This window comes from Andrographis paniculata, unplaced genomic scaffold (genome assembly GCF_009805555.1).
Source record: "Andrographis paniculata isolate CXL003 unplaced genomic scaffold, ASM980555v1 Contig14END, whole genome shotgun sequence".
Classification (NCBI taxonomy): domain Eukaryota; kingdom Viridiplantae; phylum Streptophyta; class Magnoliopsida; order Lamiales; family Acanthaceae; genus Andrographis; species Andrographis paniculata.
In genome coordinates this window covers 2,408,495-2,422,954 of record NW_026137424.1, presented here as the reverse complement: position 1 = coordinate 2,422,954, position 14,460 = coordinate 2,408,495, and the positions used below count along the sequence as shown (strand labels likewise).

The 14,460-nt window shown below is 32.5% G+C and overlaps 2 protein-coding genes across 4 annotated transcripts; one reads left to right on the top strand and one right to left on the bottom strand.

Moving 5' to 3' along the window:
* Positions 1–4,507: 4,507 nt before the first annotated feature.
* Positions 4,508–8,119, bottom strand: LOC127259303 (OVARIAN TUMOR DOMAIN-containing deubiquitinating enzyme 4). 2 transcript variants are annotated; one of them, XM_051286545.1, is made up of 6 exons: positions 7,952–8,119; positions 6,913–7,525; positions 6,705–6,826; positions 6,355–6,395; positions 6,050–6,148; positions 4,508–4,884 (listed from the first exon to the last, which is right to left on the bottom strand). In XM_051286545.1, the coding sequence occupies exons 2-6, from the start codon at positions 7,484–7,486 to the stop codon at positions 4,713–4,715; spliced, it is 1,008 nt and encodes a 335-aa protein (XP_051142502.1). In that variant the 5' UTR covers positions 7,487–7,525; positions 7,952–8,119; the 3' UTR covers positions 4,508–4,712. The 2 variants fall into 2 exon arrangements, with proteins under 2 accessions (XP_051142502.1, XP_051142511.1); XM_051286554.1 differs by having other exon boundaries at positions 4,784–4,931.
* A 125-nt stretch (positions 8,120–8,244) lies between these two features.
* On the top strand, positions 8,245–11,284 carry LOC127259317 (protein cornichon homolog 1-like). Of its 2 annotated transcripts, none has more exons than XM_051286574.1 (4): positions 8,245–8,457; positions 9,132–9,313; positions 9,849–9,971; positions 10,873–11,284. In XM_051286574.1, exons 1-4 carry the CDS (start codon positions 8,383–8,385, stop codon positions 10,946–10,948), a joined length of 456 nt encoding a protein of 151 aa, XP_051142531.1. In that variant the 5' UTR covers positions 8,245–8,382; the 3' UTR covers positions 10,949–11,284. The 2 variants fall into 2 exon arrangements, with proteins under 2 accessions (XP_051142531.1, XP_051142522.1); XM_051286565.1 differs by lacking the exon at positions 10,873–11,284 and adding an exon at positions 10,064–10,378.
* The last annotated feature ends 3,176 nt before the right edge of the window (positions 11,285–14,460 follow it).

Here is a 14,460-nt window from a genome sequence, read left to right as displayed (position 1 = left end):
TAGACATATTATGTCATTTTACATTATGTTTTATAATATTTAAATTATAGCATACTACCTTTTTGTAATACATTTTGTAATACTTATATCCGCCTTTATTAATATTGCGTTTACTTATATTTGAAGGTTAAATGGATGTCAATCAAAATGATGCAAATATGTGTTTCATTGACAGTGCAACGACACATACTATATTGAAACACGAAAAATATTTCTCCCATTTGAAAAAGGAAAGAATGAATGTCAATACAATAAGTGGCAGTGAGAAATTAATTGAAGGCTCTGGAGAAGCCATTATATTTCTCCCCGCGGGGATGAAAATTGTGATACAGTATGCACTGTTGGCCACTAAAGCTCGAAGAAATCTACTGAGCTTTCATGACATTCGGAAAAATGGTTATCATATTGAAACTATGAGTGATACCGATGGTGAATTTTTATTGATCACCAATATCATTGATAGAAGGAAATGCATCATTGAGAGATTACCCTCACTCTCTACTGGCTTATATTATGCCAGATTAGGTGCTGTTGAAACACACCTCACGGTAGATCAAAAGACTACCGATTTTCAAATATGGCATGATCGCCTTGAGCATCCTGGCAGTATAATGATGAGGCGAATAATTGAGAATTCGCATGGCCATTCATTAAAAGATCAAAAAGTGTTAAACTCAAATGAGTTAACATATGTTGCCTGCACTCAGGGAAAATTGATAACCAGGCCATCGCCAGCTAAAGTAGGTATTGAATCACCTACATTTTTTTGAAAGAATACACGAGGATATATGTGGACCAATAGACCCACCGTGTGGGCCATTTAAATATTTTATGGTGCTTATTGATGCATCTACCAGATGGTCACATGTTTGTTTATTATCTACTCGCAATATGGCATTAGCGAGATTGCTTGCCCAAATTATTAAATTACGGGCACAATTTCCCGATAATCCAATTAAGACTATATGTTTGGATAATGCTGGTGAATATACATCGAATGCATTTAATGATTATTACATGTCGATTGGAATTAATATGAAGCACCCAGTTGCTCATGTTCATACACAAAATGGCCTGGCAGAATCACTTATTAAAAGATTGCAATTGATTTCTAGACCATTACTGATGAGGTCTATGTTGCCCGTTTCAGCTTGGGGACATGCAATCTTACATGCAGGAACACTTATAAGAATGAGGCCGACAAGCTATCATAGCTATTCCCCAATGCAGTTAGTATTTGGTCACGAACCAAATATATCTCATCTACGCATTTTCGGGTGTGCTGTTTATATTCCTATTCCACCCCCCAAACATACAAAAATGGGTCCTTAACGTAGATTGGGCATTTATGTCGGATATGAATCGCCGTCAATTATAAAATATCTTGAGCCTATGACGGGTGATTTATTCACTGCAAGATTTGCAGATTGTCATTTTGACGAATTATATTTTCCGACATTAGGGGGAGACAAAAACGAACCGAAAAGGGATATTAATTGGAAAATCCCATTGAATTTTTGTGATCCTCCACAAAGCAGTGGAACTAGAAGTTCAACGCATTATACATTTGCAAAATATTGCAAATCAGTTACCGGATGCATTCAATGACTCGAGCAAAGTTACTCGATCATATATCCAAGCTGCTAATGCTTCGGCTAAAATAATTGTCCCTGGTGGACAAATTACAAGTGCTAATGAATCAACGACACGCTTAAAGCGTGGTAAACCACTCGGTTCCAAAGATAAACACCCTCGAAAGAAAAGAGGAATTAATGATGATAATCATGAAAATATCATGAATGACATTGATAACCTCAATCTAATGAGGAAGTCAATCCTGAAATAGTTGCTCCAGAAGAGCACGATCTTGAAGAACATGATGGGATTATTGAAAATTCAATTAACTATGTTACTTCAAAAAAATGTTGGAACCGTAAGGAGGCAATTATTGATAATGCCTTCACATACAGTTTAGCACTTGATATAATGGAAGAAAACGAGGATCCAGAGCCAAAATCGGTTCATGAATGTCAGCAAAGAAATGACTGGCCAAAATGGGAACATGCGATTCAATCAGACCTTGATTCATTAAACAAAAGGGAGGTCTTCGAACCAATTGTTCAAACACCGGATGGTATAAAACCAGTTGGATACAAATGGGTGTTTGTACGAAAAAGAAATGAGCATAATGAAATTGTGAGATATAAAGCCCGTCTTGTAGCTCAGGGATTCTCACAAAGACCTGGAGTAGATTTTGATGAAACATACTCTCCAGTTATCGATGAATAACATTTAGATACCTTGTAAGCCTAGCAGTGCGAGAAAAGCTCGATATGCGTCTTTTAGACGTAGTTACTGCATATCTTTATGGCTCATTGGATGATGATATTTATATGAAGGTTTTCTGAGGGATTCAATATGCCTAAAGCATACAAATTAAACCCAAGGGAATCATATTCCATCAAATTGAAAAAGTCATTGTATGGACTTAAATAATCAGGGCGAATGTGGTATAACCGTCTGAGCGAATGTTTAATAAAAGAATGTTATACTAATGATCCAATATGCCCATGCGTCTTTATAATTTTGTCATTATTGCTATATATGTTGATGATCTCAATTTAATTGAAACTCCTGAAGAGATCCAAATTGCAGTTGAATATCTAAAGAAAGAATTTGAGATCAAAGATTTTGGAAAGACAAAATATTGTTTGGGATTACAGGTGGATCATGTGAACAATGGAATATTTATCCATCAATCAACATATATCCAAAAGGTATTAAAACAATTTTACATGGATAAATCTCACTCTCTGAGTACACCAATGGTGGTCAGATCTCTTGATCCCAGTAAAGATCCATTTAGGCCAAGAGAAGAAAATGAAGAGATACTTGGTCCCGAGGTACCATATCTGAGCGCTATTGGCGCATTAATGTACCTCGCAAATTGTACCAGGCCAGATATATCTTTTCTAGTAAATCTACTGGCCAAGTTTAGCGCATCCCCCACAAAGCGTCATTGGAATGGTATCAAACACATTTTTCGTTATCTTCAGGGACCTCATGACCTTGGTTTATTTTATTCGAGTGAATCTCAAAATGAATTAATTGGTTATGATGATGCTGGTTATCTGTCTGATCCACACAAAGCAAAATCTCAAACTGGCTATTTATTTACCTGTGGAGGAACCGCAATATCTTGGAGATCTGCTAAACAGACAATAACAACAACTTCTTCAAACCATGCTGAGGTTTTAGCAATTCACGAAGCCAGTCGTGAATGTGTTTGGTTGAGGTCTATGACTCATCATATTCAGAAAAATTGTGGCTTGATTTCTGATGATGTATTACCTCCTACAATATTATTTGAAGATAATGCAGCTTGTCTAGTTCAATTAAAAGGAGGGTATATTAAAGGCGATCGGACAAAGTATATATCTCCGAAATTTTTCTTCACTCATGATCTTCAGAAAAATGGTGAAATTAGTGTGCAACAAATTCGATCGTCCGAAAATTCTGCAGATTTATTTACGAAGGCGCTGCCGACTGCAACATTCAACAAACTGGTGCAAGGAATTGGAATGCGTCGGATGAATGACATCAAATAAAGTCCAAAACATGGGAAGCGCATTAATACAAGAATGATGTACTCTTTTTCCTTCACTATGATTTTTCCCACAGGGTTTTTTCATAGTAAGGTTTTAACGAGGCACATTCTTTATATAAAAGTATCCAAGGGAGAGTATTACGAAGTAAACACGTAGAATACACTAACATGTGATGTAGGAGATACGTGGATACTTTTCTATTCAATCAATGTGGAATTTGATGTGCCTATATATATATATGAGTGAATTGTAAAATACACTGGACATGAATGACATCCGAATTTCTCCTCTGTTTGGTTTATGTATCAAAGAAATCCATTACTCCTATCATCATTACATCTACTCACTTATGTTATATATATAATAATAATAATAATAATAACCCTATTACATATCCACACAATATATATATACAAATATATACATACATATATTTAATACCCTTCAAGGCGGTATACATATATCTATATACTTAGCACCATTATATCATTATATATTACATAACAATATGGAGTATATGATATATTTTATATAAATATAGATATATTAAATTTTATAATATTAATCCGAAAGTGAAAGAGGAAGAAGCTAGAGAAATAGAATTGTGTAACTAGTGTGATTTGTCTTATCGTGGCTAGTTTGTACGGTATTAAATTCAGTGCGTACATATGGGTGGCTAGTTTGTACGGTATTAAATTCAGTGCGTACATATGGGTGGCTAGTTTGTACGGTATTAAATTCAGTGCGTACATATGGGTAGCAGCTGCGGATTCAACTTCATAAAAAATAAAAATAAAATACCATTTCAGCACAAAGTCAATATCTAGTAAGGAATAATATGATTGTGTTTGGTTATCACAACTGTATATCATTGCGAATTCCCGTATCATAGAAGTAAATAAATAAATAAATATATATTTATATATAAACAAGAAACGCATAGGCGCTGTATATTAGAAAGAATTTATCAGCTAAGACAACAACTATTACAAATGGAAAAGGTACAACAAATCAATGTATATTTTGTATACTTCAAAGTCTGCTAGAAGTCATCTGCTGTGTACTAACTAGTAAAATTAGATCACAGCCATTCCGGCCGGAATGTCACAGCCTCGGCCGTGTCCCACCCTTACCAGGAACATGCAGCGCATCGTAGTGACCGTAGCCGTGATAGAGGACTAATATAGGATTGTCCTTACCGTACTCCTGCCCGTACTCAGCAATGGAGATCAGGCCGCCAGAATCTTTGTCGTGCATGTACACTGTAATCGGCATCCTGGCAGTTTACGCTATTTATTAGTTCCCATGTCGCATTTACACCAACTACACAAGAAAATGATCTATACGACAGTAAACCAAGCTCATCAATCAATTTCACTAAATAAAGAATGCAAACACTACGCTATGTTCTCTTAATATTATTTCTCAATTGCGATTTTTCAAAAATAATAATAAAAAACATAAAATATTTTATACAAAAGTAAAAATGTAAAAAAAAAAAAAAAAAAAAAAAAAAAACCTCATATACACATTATAGAGTCAAAAAATCATTCCAAAAAGTAAAAAATGTCAAATATTCAATCTAAAATAATATATTTTATATTTTGACATAATTTTTCATACCACACACAAAAAAATCGATTCATCTAAGAACATTGGGTGAACGGAGCCTTTGCTTTTTTTACTTATATTTTAAAACTTGTTTCCCTACTATTCATTGTAGATTTTCTTTCTAAGAAACCATCTCCTTCAAAACCCAATTTTCATTTAAAAAATTAGATCAAAACTTATTAATTCATTCAAAACGTCACATTCGACACTATTAACAAAAAAATCCAAACATGCCTAAATGCTCTCAATTAAAAGCTAATAGGATCAGTTGTAAGCATGATGTGGTAATCAATTTAGTCTTCCAACGATAGGGCTCCGTTTCATTAAGTTTTGGACGGTGTTTCAAACTATTTGTCAAATTTTTTACCAAAAATCATCAAATCAAATATTTATTTTTCATTTAATTGTTATCAAAAGATTTAATTTACATTAAAAACATCACATCAAATACTATTTAAATTCAGATTTTTAGGGTGTGTTTGTTTGAGGGATTGGATTTTTTTTTTACTATTCATCCAATTTTTTTCCCCCAAAAACATCAAATCAAACACCTATTTTTTATTTTTTATATTATACTAAAAATCAATTTTACATTCAAAACATCACATCAACACCTATTTATATCACATCATACAACTATTTAAATTCAAAATTTTTACTATTCAAATCCCAACTCAAAATCCAATCCTCCAAACAAACACACCCTTACTATCTCAAGTTCCAAACCCAAATCTAAACCTCGAAAGGATCACACTGCTGCTACTAATTGAGATTCTTTATTAAACCAAAAAATATCCATCTCAAGAAGATTATAGTAAACATGAACTTACTGGAGGACATGAGAAGCCATCAGTAACTCCGGTTCGCCTCCCCATATATGCGGCTTCCTCATTTGTGAAACGTATGTGTCAAAATCCCCTTCAATGAACCTGAGAATTGATCAACTAAGCATTAAGCAATAAATCCGATTTGCAAATCTACAAATTCAAGCATAGCAAAGAAAAACAACAAGAAATGTTGCCTCAATTAGGTGGCATTTTGTTAGTCAAAGATAGTTCTACAGGGACTAACGAGACGAGAATACATAGTATTGACGGCAAGAATGAGCATAACTGAAAGGTTAGAATATGAATACCATTCGGTTTCTTTCCGTCTCTTGATGAATTCATCAGCCACCTAATAAAGTTCCGCAGATCCATAGTTAGGAGACAAATTTTGCTGACACAATTCAAAAGATTGGAAAGGTGTTGGTAGTTTATAAACCATGGAATTCTACTAACTCTACTCGATTTATAAATATGGCATTATTAGACTTTGGCACAGAAGATTTCAACGACGATCATCCCTCTAAACTCAACATCAAGCAGCAATTTCATGCCTTTCACCTCATTCCGGATCTATATACTACTATTTTGCATAAACAGATCAAATACTGAATAATGAAAAAAAAAGGGGGGGGTGGGGAGGAAGGGGGATTGAACATACCATAGAACGCAATTCATCTGCCAGTTCCCTTTGGTTTGTCTCACTCGGAGGAGGCTTTCCTGCTCGTACACAGGCTCCATGGGCAACAGAGCGAAACAAGCATCTTCCATCTCCAGGTATGCCTAATCAGTATGAAACAGAAATCGAAATCGGTTGAAGCAAATATCCAGAGAAACTACAGGAATAAGGCAAATCACAGGCTACTGACCAATCACCGAGTAGTCTGTCAAAACTTCCTTCTTAGCAGAAGCCTCGCAACATCCTTCCTTCCTTTCGTCTCCATCAAATACTTCAGCATATGAAGGTTGAGGAGTACAAAAACAAACCAACAATCCTAGAAAAAGCCCTGCAGATACACTACGCTGTTGCTGCCAAAAGAAGGGTCCAACACTACACCTAAATTTGGATGTATTTGTTTGTTTAGGCATCAAAAGTCTCAAATTCATGTTCTCCCATCCAGTTGAAACATTAATGTGAGTCCTCCGACGCCGTTTACGATTAACTAAACTTTTAAATGACAACGAATTGCAACTTTTGCTATGTTCACCTCCACCTACGAATCTGAAACAATTACTCTGAAATGCCTGAAATCCATTTATAGACAAACGAGAAGATGGGCAGATGGTAGCATAATGCAATCTCGAATGCTTGCCATACGCGCAGCAATTATACGGCGACAGAACAAAGGCATCGGAAACATGAATAACCATCTGTCTTTGGACATTTTTAATTAAGCAGACCACATTTTTGGAGCATGTAGTGATGGGAGTACAGACTGTCATTTTGGCATGACATTAGAACAACAATCCAGCAAAAAGAACCTTGCACACAAAAAGGATCAATCAGGCACATGTCCACCATACAAATGGATTTTTGAAACCTACACTGACACATTCATCGGCAATAAAAATACGAATTAAAAAGAACCCTTTTGTCACCATACTCGCCTGCAGCCACATGAATTATACGCACAAAACGACAGTGGCAATAGCAAGATTTTTAAACCTAAAAAGAATATTGTTCTGATCAGAGGCTCAATAAAGTAAACAATATATCAGAATTACCTTATTCAGCTCCTCAGTTAAAAGTCAATTGCCGATTCACAAATTTATCAAAACATAGCAATATTCCATAATTAAGAAACTGGCAACGGTACAAATGTAGATAGCGAGAAATCAACAACCAGACGAAGCCAAATCAGAATAGAAGCAAAGAATAAAATATGCATTAAAGTAAAGAATAATTACCGCAGAATCTTTGGTGCCTGAAGAAAGAAAGAGTGATTGAACTGGAAATCAAAATGGATTTCGGGTTTCTGCTTCGGAATATTCAGCATCGTCCTTGAAGACCCCTCGCACAAGCTTCACCATCAACCGTGCTTCCAGAGAGGTCGGAAGCTATCCCAAACTTCCAAAACGACGTCGTATTACAATTGGGCCACTTCTAGAATTTTATTGGGCTGTCCAACGGCCCAATTAAGCCACTTCTGGATTGTGGCCCAAATCTGTATAACCATCGTGGCAAACATCATGAGAACTCTGTTCACCAGGTCGCAGACAGCGGTTCTGTAAAGTTTGAATGATCTAATTGATATTGATTCAAATTTTTGATGATAATGAAGGGATCTAATAGTTTACTGGTTGAACAACGGTAGAATATCTGTGTTATTGGAGGAGGAATGGCTTGGGAACCGATTCTGTGGTTAATTTTTTCATTCATAAACGTCGGTCTACTGGGATTGAACTTTTATCAGGTAAGATTTATTCTTTAACGGATCGTTTATTTAAACACGCATTGTGGTTTGTTTGATTTTGCATTACGTAGTTGGAAGGAAGCATGTCACGTTGTACTTAAGCAAAACCCTAGCTGCTTAGAGTATTCTAATAGTGGTTTAATTTTTGGGGGGTCCATTGTTTCCTGTGGCGCTTTTGCTGAATTTGGTATTGGAGCTTCATTAATGGCAGGAGAATTATTATAACTTGAAATGAGTTCAAAGGAATTTTTGAGTAATGATTATGTTTTTATTATGAATCCAAAACCCTAATTTTGAATTGTGTCCAATCCAAGGAACCAGAGCTGTATAAGGGATGGCTATTGTGCAATGAGTCTGGACAAGTTTGTTTTAAAGTTATTTTTACACTTCTGCTGTGATTCTAATCCTAGATTTGTTTAATTTCTGTTCTCATATGAGCTTAATTTTTTTTTTTTTATCAATCTAGATTAACTGTGTTATGTTTTTCAAAAATTGGTATGTATGTTCTCCAATCTATTGCCAAATGTAATCCAGTTCTCTTTTGCTCTCCCTATTTCTCTATGTAATGTTTTAATTTGCTGTTTATTGTTTTTCGAATCTATTTGTTGTGGTTGGGTGTTGTAGTAATGGTTGCACAATCACATCCATCTCAAAATATTGTTTGTTTCCTGCAGTTCCTCGGCTTCTCTGATTTGGAGGCTGACTACTTGAATCCATACGAATTATCATCTCGTGTCAACTCTGTAATCCTTGCTGAGTATTTATTACAAGGGGCATTCAGTATCCTGCTTCTTGTGACGGGGCATTGGATCATGTTTCTAATATCTCTACCTCCTGCATATTATAATATGAAGCGGCAAGTATCCTATCATTTCCAGTCAGTTTTCTTGGATTATTTTCATATCCTTGATGGGAAGATTATTCTATTAAGGATACAATATTATTTGGTCTGTTCGCTATTTTTCAATGAATCTCTTTGCATTTTGTGCCCTCACAAAGCTGATTTATTAAATTCATGTCAAAATAGTATGAATCATCTCACATTATTTGAGTTAGAAGGGTGGAATCAATTACTGAAGTCGTAATAATGATATGATACAAAACTTAAGAATGAACAGGCTTGCAAATAAAGTAATTATAGAAAGGGGAAAATTGGGAGGTGTTCATAAAGTGGTTACAATTTACAATACCTTGATGTTGCATTAGGATGATCACAGAAGAAAGAATTTATCAACTATGAGTGAGCTCAATGAAGTTGTGTGAAAAAAAAAAAAAAAAAATGTAGTTTAGACTCGTCACTTATCCTAACAAAAACAATGATATGAGTGAAACCCGATGGTGTTAAATCCTCTCATCCTGATGTTATATATGCTTTTCTTTTCTCATTTCAGATACTTGAGTCGGCAGCATCTGATTGACGTCACTGAAGTTTTTAGAGTGCTTAACTCTGAGAAGAAAGCTCGGATTTTCAAGCTGGGTTTTTATGTGGTTTTCTTTGGTCTGGTCATTACAAGGTTTGCACCACATATCACTCCTTTAAAATTTTCAATTAATGAAAAACATATACAGTACATTGTTCTCATTGATCTATGTTGTCCGATTATAGAATGATTGCTGCGGGGACATTTTCTGCCATGTACTCAGTAATGTACTCGAGTGTCCAAGGACTGGATATCCGTTCCTCAGTTCATGAATTTTAGAATTTAGTTAGCACCAAATAAAATAGATTTTATCTTTCGAAGCTGTTTGGCTCCATCTTTATGTATTTCTGACTTTGGAATGCCTATTGGAGTTGACAATATAGACTTTTTGATTGGTCACATTGACCAGAAAATCTTGTAAATGTAAGAATAAAGAATTTCTTTTATTTTTATATTTCAGTGCTACGCTAATAATAAAAACATCACGATGTTAGCAGTTCTGATATTTCTTTCGTTTTCTTTTTTATTTCCAGTTTATGAACAGAGCATTCATTTTGAAACACTGATTGAATTTTCACAATGAACACTCAGATTTCTTATGTTAGCATTACAGAATGATAATATTGCTTTCGATTGCTTAGCACCTAGTGCATTACTGCTTTGATTTTTCTCCATGCCATTGTTATGGGTGTTAATGCAGCTCTTCAATAAGAAATTTGTTTCTATCGAAATTTAGGTTTTTGGCTGATGTAATTTTCCCTGTATAGCTCCTTCACTATGATGGCTTGATTTATGTATTACATGCCTTTCTCGACTTCATCTTTAAGGTTCAGCGTAATGAATTAAGGATGTAGTCATTTACATATATCTCGGGTTTTGATTCCCACACTGATTACTCATATTTAGATTGGTTCTTTCGACCACTAAAATGAAAACATCTATATAAGTCTTTTCTGCGCCGTGAAGTGTTATAACAGAGAATACCAATTTGCAGGATGGCTTTGTCTGTTATATACGCAGTATTCAGTGACGACGAAGAAGTTCCTGGTAATGTTTTCGGTTTCAATTGAATTTTCTTGACACATCCATTCGGCACATAGGTTTCTCATTATTTGATAAGTAGAAGGGGACCTTAGTAAGTATCCAACTAAGTTAACATTTGCCAGTTCTTTCTGTTTCCTCTAGCTAATTTTTGTTCATGCCGTATCCCGGGATTCCGTAGATTCAAATAGATTTTGTTTATATATATATATAAGGTTTCTTGAATTCTCTGGTGTCATCCGCAGCCATTCTAGCTTGTCTTTGTTGTGTGGATTGTAAAGTAAGTAGTTTGATGCTTTCTGAGAGACATTTTGTAAAATTGATTGTGATTTGTTTCTATTGGTTTCGGGGAAGAATTTTAGAGTGTGAAGTAATTATTATTATTATTATTATTATTATTATTATTATTATTATTATTGTGGTTGTTGTTGTTGTTGTGGATTTATAGTTTAAATAATTAATTAGATATGATGTTTTGATAAAATAAACAGTGCAGCTTTATTTTAGTCAGAAATGCTTCTAACCGAAGAGCATATTAGCATCAAATGTACATTAATGTGGTTTCCGTACTAATTAGTGTATTTATTTGTGAAAGTTTTGATTTTGAATAGTAAAATTTTGAATTGAAATATGTGTTTGATGTGATATAAATATGTGTTTGATGTGATGTTTTGAATGTAAAATTAGATTTTAGTGTAATAAAATAAATAAGAATTGAGTGTATGATTTGATATTTTTGGAGAGAAAAGAAAATTGAAATAGTAAAATCAAATTTAAAATCTTAGACAAATATGGGGTGTCGGTGCCTTCATCAAATATGGGTGAACAGATTATATTTTTATAAAAATAGAGTGAAAAAGTAAACCAAACACCCTAGAGTTTTCATTTTGGAAATAATTTTGATCATTTTTATTATATTAGTTTAATTTGATTATAACATTAGCTTTGTTCTTTTGATGGTTTGAAATTCATTTTAAATGGGATGTAAATTTGAAATTTTGTTTAAATAGTATTTTGACGTGGCATTTTATATATATATAAAAAAAAAGTATATTTTTATTAAAATTGTGTTAATTTTAATCTAAAATAGTAAAAGAATAAACCTGATTGTTTAGAAGTATTAATAATAATATAAGGAAGGGTCGCTTGGCTGTGACTTTTAAATTATTTTTTTATTATTTATTACTTGCGGTTTCTAATATTTATTTTTTTATACAATATTATATGAAAATAATATTTAAAATTAAAATATAAATAAAAACTTCAATCACATGCACAAATCAAACATAAAAGAGAAGGGGAAAAAAATAATAGTATTAGTTAGTAATATTTTATTTGAAGGGCATGTTATATATATTGCACATGAAAGAAAAAATATGTGCTAATGATATACAATAATATATATTTTGGGTGTCTTTGTTTTGTAAAATAATTTGAATGAATTTTTTTCATTTTTTTTGTGATATAGAAAATTGTGTATATAATATAAAGATAATAAATGTATATAATATATTAATTTTTTTTTAAAATTATGTATGAGAAAAACACAAAAAGAACACACCGTTTGTGTATCATTACAATATACTACTAACTGAGGTTAATTAACTATAATTAGCACGATATTCATTATTATTATTATTAGTTTTTGTTAAGAATGAATGTGAATTTATTATTGTCAAGTGAAGTTGAGGACATGGTGAGGTGGGCCCAAAGTACAGGCTGTCAAAGGACCACCGTTAATTGGGCCCAACAGATTATGGGCTATAGGACAGACATAAGTTAGCATTATTGGGTCCATCACGACATACACACTCACTGTTACATACTACTTGTTCCCTACGACCCTATCAAACTCTTACACATCAACCAATAATAATAATAATAATAATTTATATTGATATTTATTATTATTAGTATTATTATGTTGTTGTTGTTGTTGTTGTTGCCTGCACTGTCATCTATTACTACTAGGCTAGCCAATTAAATAATTGACAAAGAAATTTCAACTCTTCCAGGGGTATTGGGCCCCCACTAATTAATAGGCCCAAACAATTGGGCCCAACAGTTAAGTCGCTTTCAGTTGGCAGAGTTTGGGCCTAATGGGCCACCTTGATGGTTTGTGTCGTGCTCACGCGGGCCCCTTAGTGCATTGTACAAACTGTTCCACATTAATTGCACATAATTAATGCTCTTAGTTTATGACACCCACGCCACATTCACCGATCCCTCTCTCGAAGTTAGTAATTACTGGTCCTTCCGTCCCACGTAATTTGTTACTATTTTTTATTTTCGTTCGTTTCACAAACTTGTTCTTTTTATTTTTGGAAATATAATTATGCACTTTAATCGCATTTTAAATTTTAAATTTTATAATTTTCTTAATTTTAATTAAACTATTTACTTATCTTAATTTTAATCTATAATTATTTTTACTAAATAATAATTATTTTTACTAATATACTTCTTAATTATTTACTAATTATACTTTACCTAAATTCTCGTATCTACAGTAATAGTCTCATATTTTCTAGGATGGAGGGAGTAATATACTTCGGAAGATTATGGATGTAGTATTTTGTGGTGTTTTATAATATGTTTTTATTATTCACATTTTATTTTTTTTTAAAAAAATATCAAATTAGATAATTATTAGTATTTTTTTATATTATATTACAAATTTATTTTACATTCAAAACATTACATCAACTTCTATTTATATCACATCATACCACTATTCAAATTCAAATTTTTACTACTCAAAAATCCAAACACAAAAACTAAAACTCACAAACACTCCCTATGTGTTTAGGGGTATATTTCTTTAACCAAATTTTTTAAAATTTTACTATTTGATTTAATTTTTTTAGACTTTTTTTTTCACAAAATATCTTATTAAACATTATTTTAATATCAAATTCAATCAATTTTTTCCAAACTCAATGAAACACGCCAAACTGTAAATACAAAAATTAAAAATGATTATAATTAGTAATTAATTTAAAAAATATTAGTAAAAATAATTATAATATAATATAAATAATTATAGAATGATATTAAGATAATTAAATGATTTAATTAAAATTAATAAAATTATAAAATTTAAAATGTAATTAAAATATGTAGTTACTTCTAAATAAAAACAAACTATATATAATAAAATAAAATGAAAATATTGGGATAAAGGTAATATTAATGTCGTTTGCTAGGTAATCTCATCCCATTATTTGTATAGTTAGATATTTTTGGTTTTGTTTTCTAAATTTTTTTGTCTAGGGTGCTAATGATATGTTGATTCGATCAAATTCTTGACCATAATTATTTGATTGGATCATAATATACTATAAAGATAAACAATATATACATTTTACTCTATAATTAGCACAAAAAGATAACGAGATATAATTGGTATATAATACGATTTTCGATATATATTTTTTTCTTATCTCATAAAACTATTCAACACAAAATGTATTTTTTATATTATTAATATGTTTTCTCACATTTCATATAGGAAAATACTTTAAATTAAAATACAAAACAA

Coding starts and splice junctions, on each gene's coding strand:
- LOC127259317 (XM_051286565.1), top strand. CDS start 8,383: ATGGCTTGGGAACCGATTCTGTGGTTAATTTTTTCATTCATAAACGTC. Junction 9,314..9,848: donor GCATATTATAATATGAAGCG/GCAAGTATCCTA, acceptor TTCTCATTTCAG/ATACTTGAGTCGGCAGCATC. Junction 9,972..10,063: donor TTTGGTCTGGTCATTACAAG/GTTTGCACCACA, acceptor GTCCGATTATAG/AATGATTGCTGCGGGGACAT.
- LOC127259303 (XM_051286545.1), bottom strand. CDS start 7,486: ATGACAGTCTGTACTCCCATCACTACATGCTCCAAAAATGTGGTCTGC. Junction 6,149..6,354: donor AGACGGAAAGAAACCGAATG/GTATTCATATTC, acceptor ATCAATTCTCAG/GTTCATTGAAGGGGATTTTG. Junction 4,885..6,049: donor ATGGCTTCTCATGTCCTCCA/GTAAGTTCATGT, acceptor GTAAACTGCCAG/GATGCCGATTACAGTGTACA.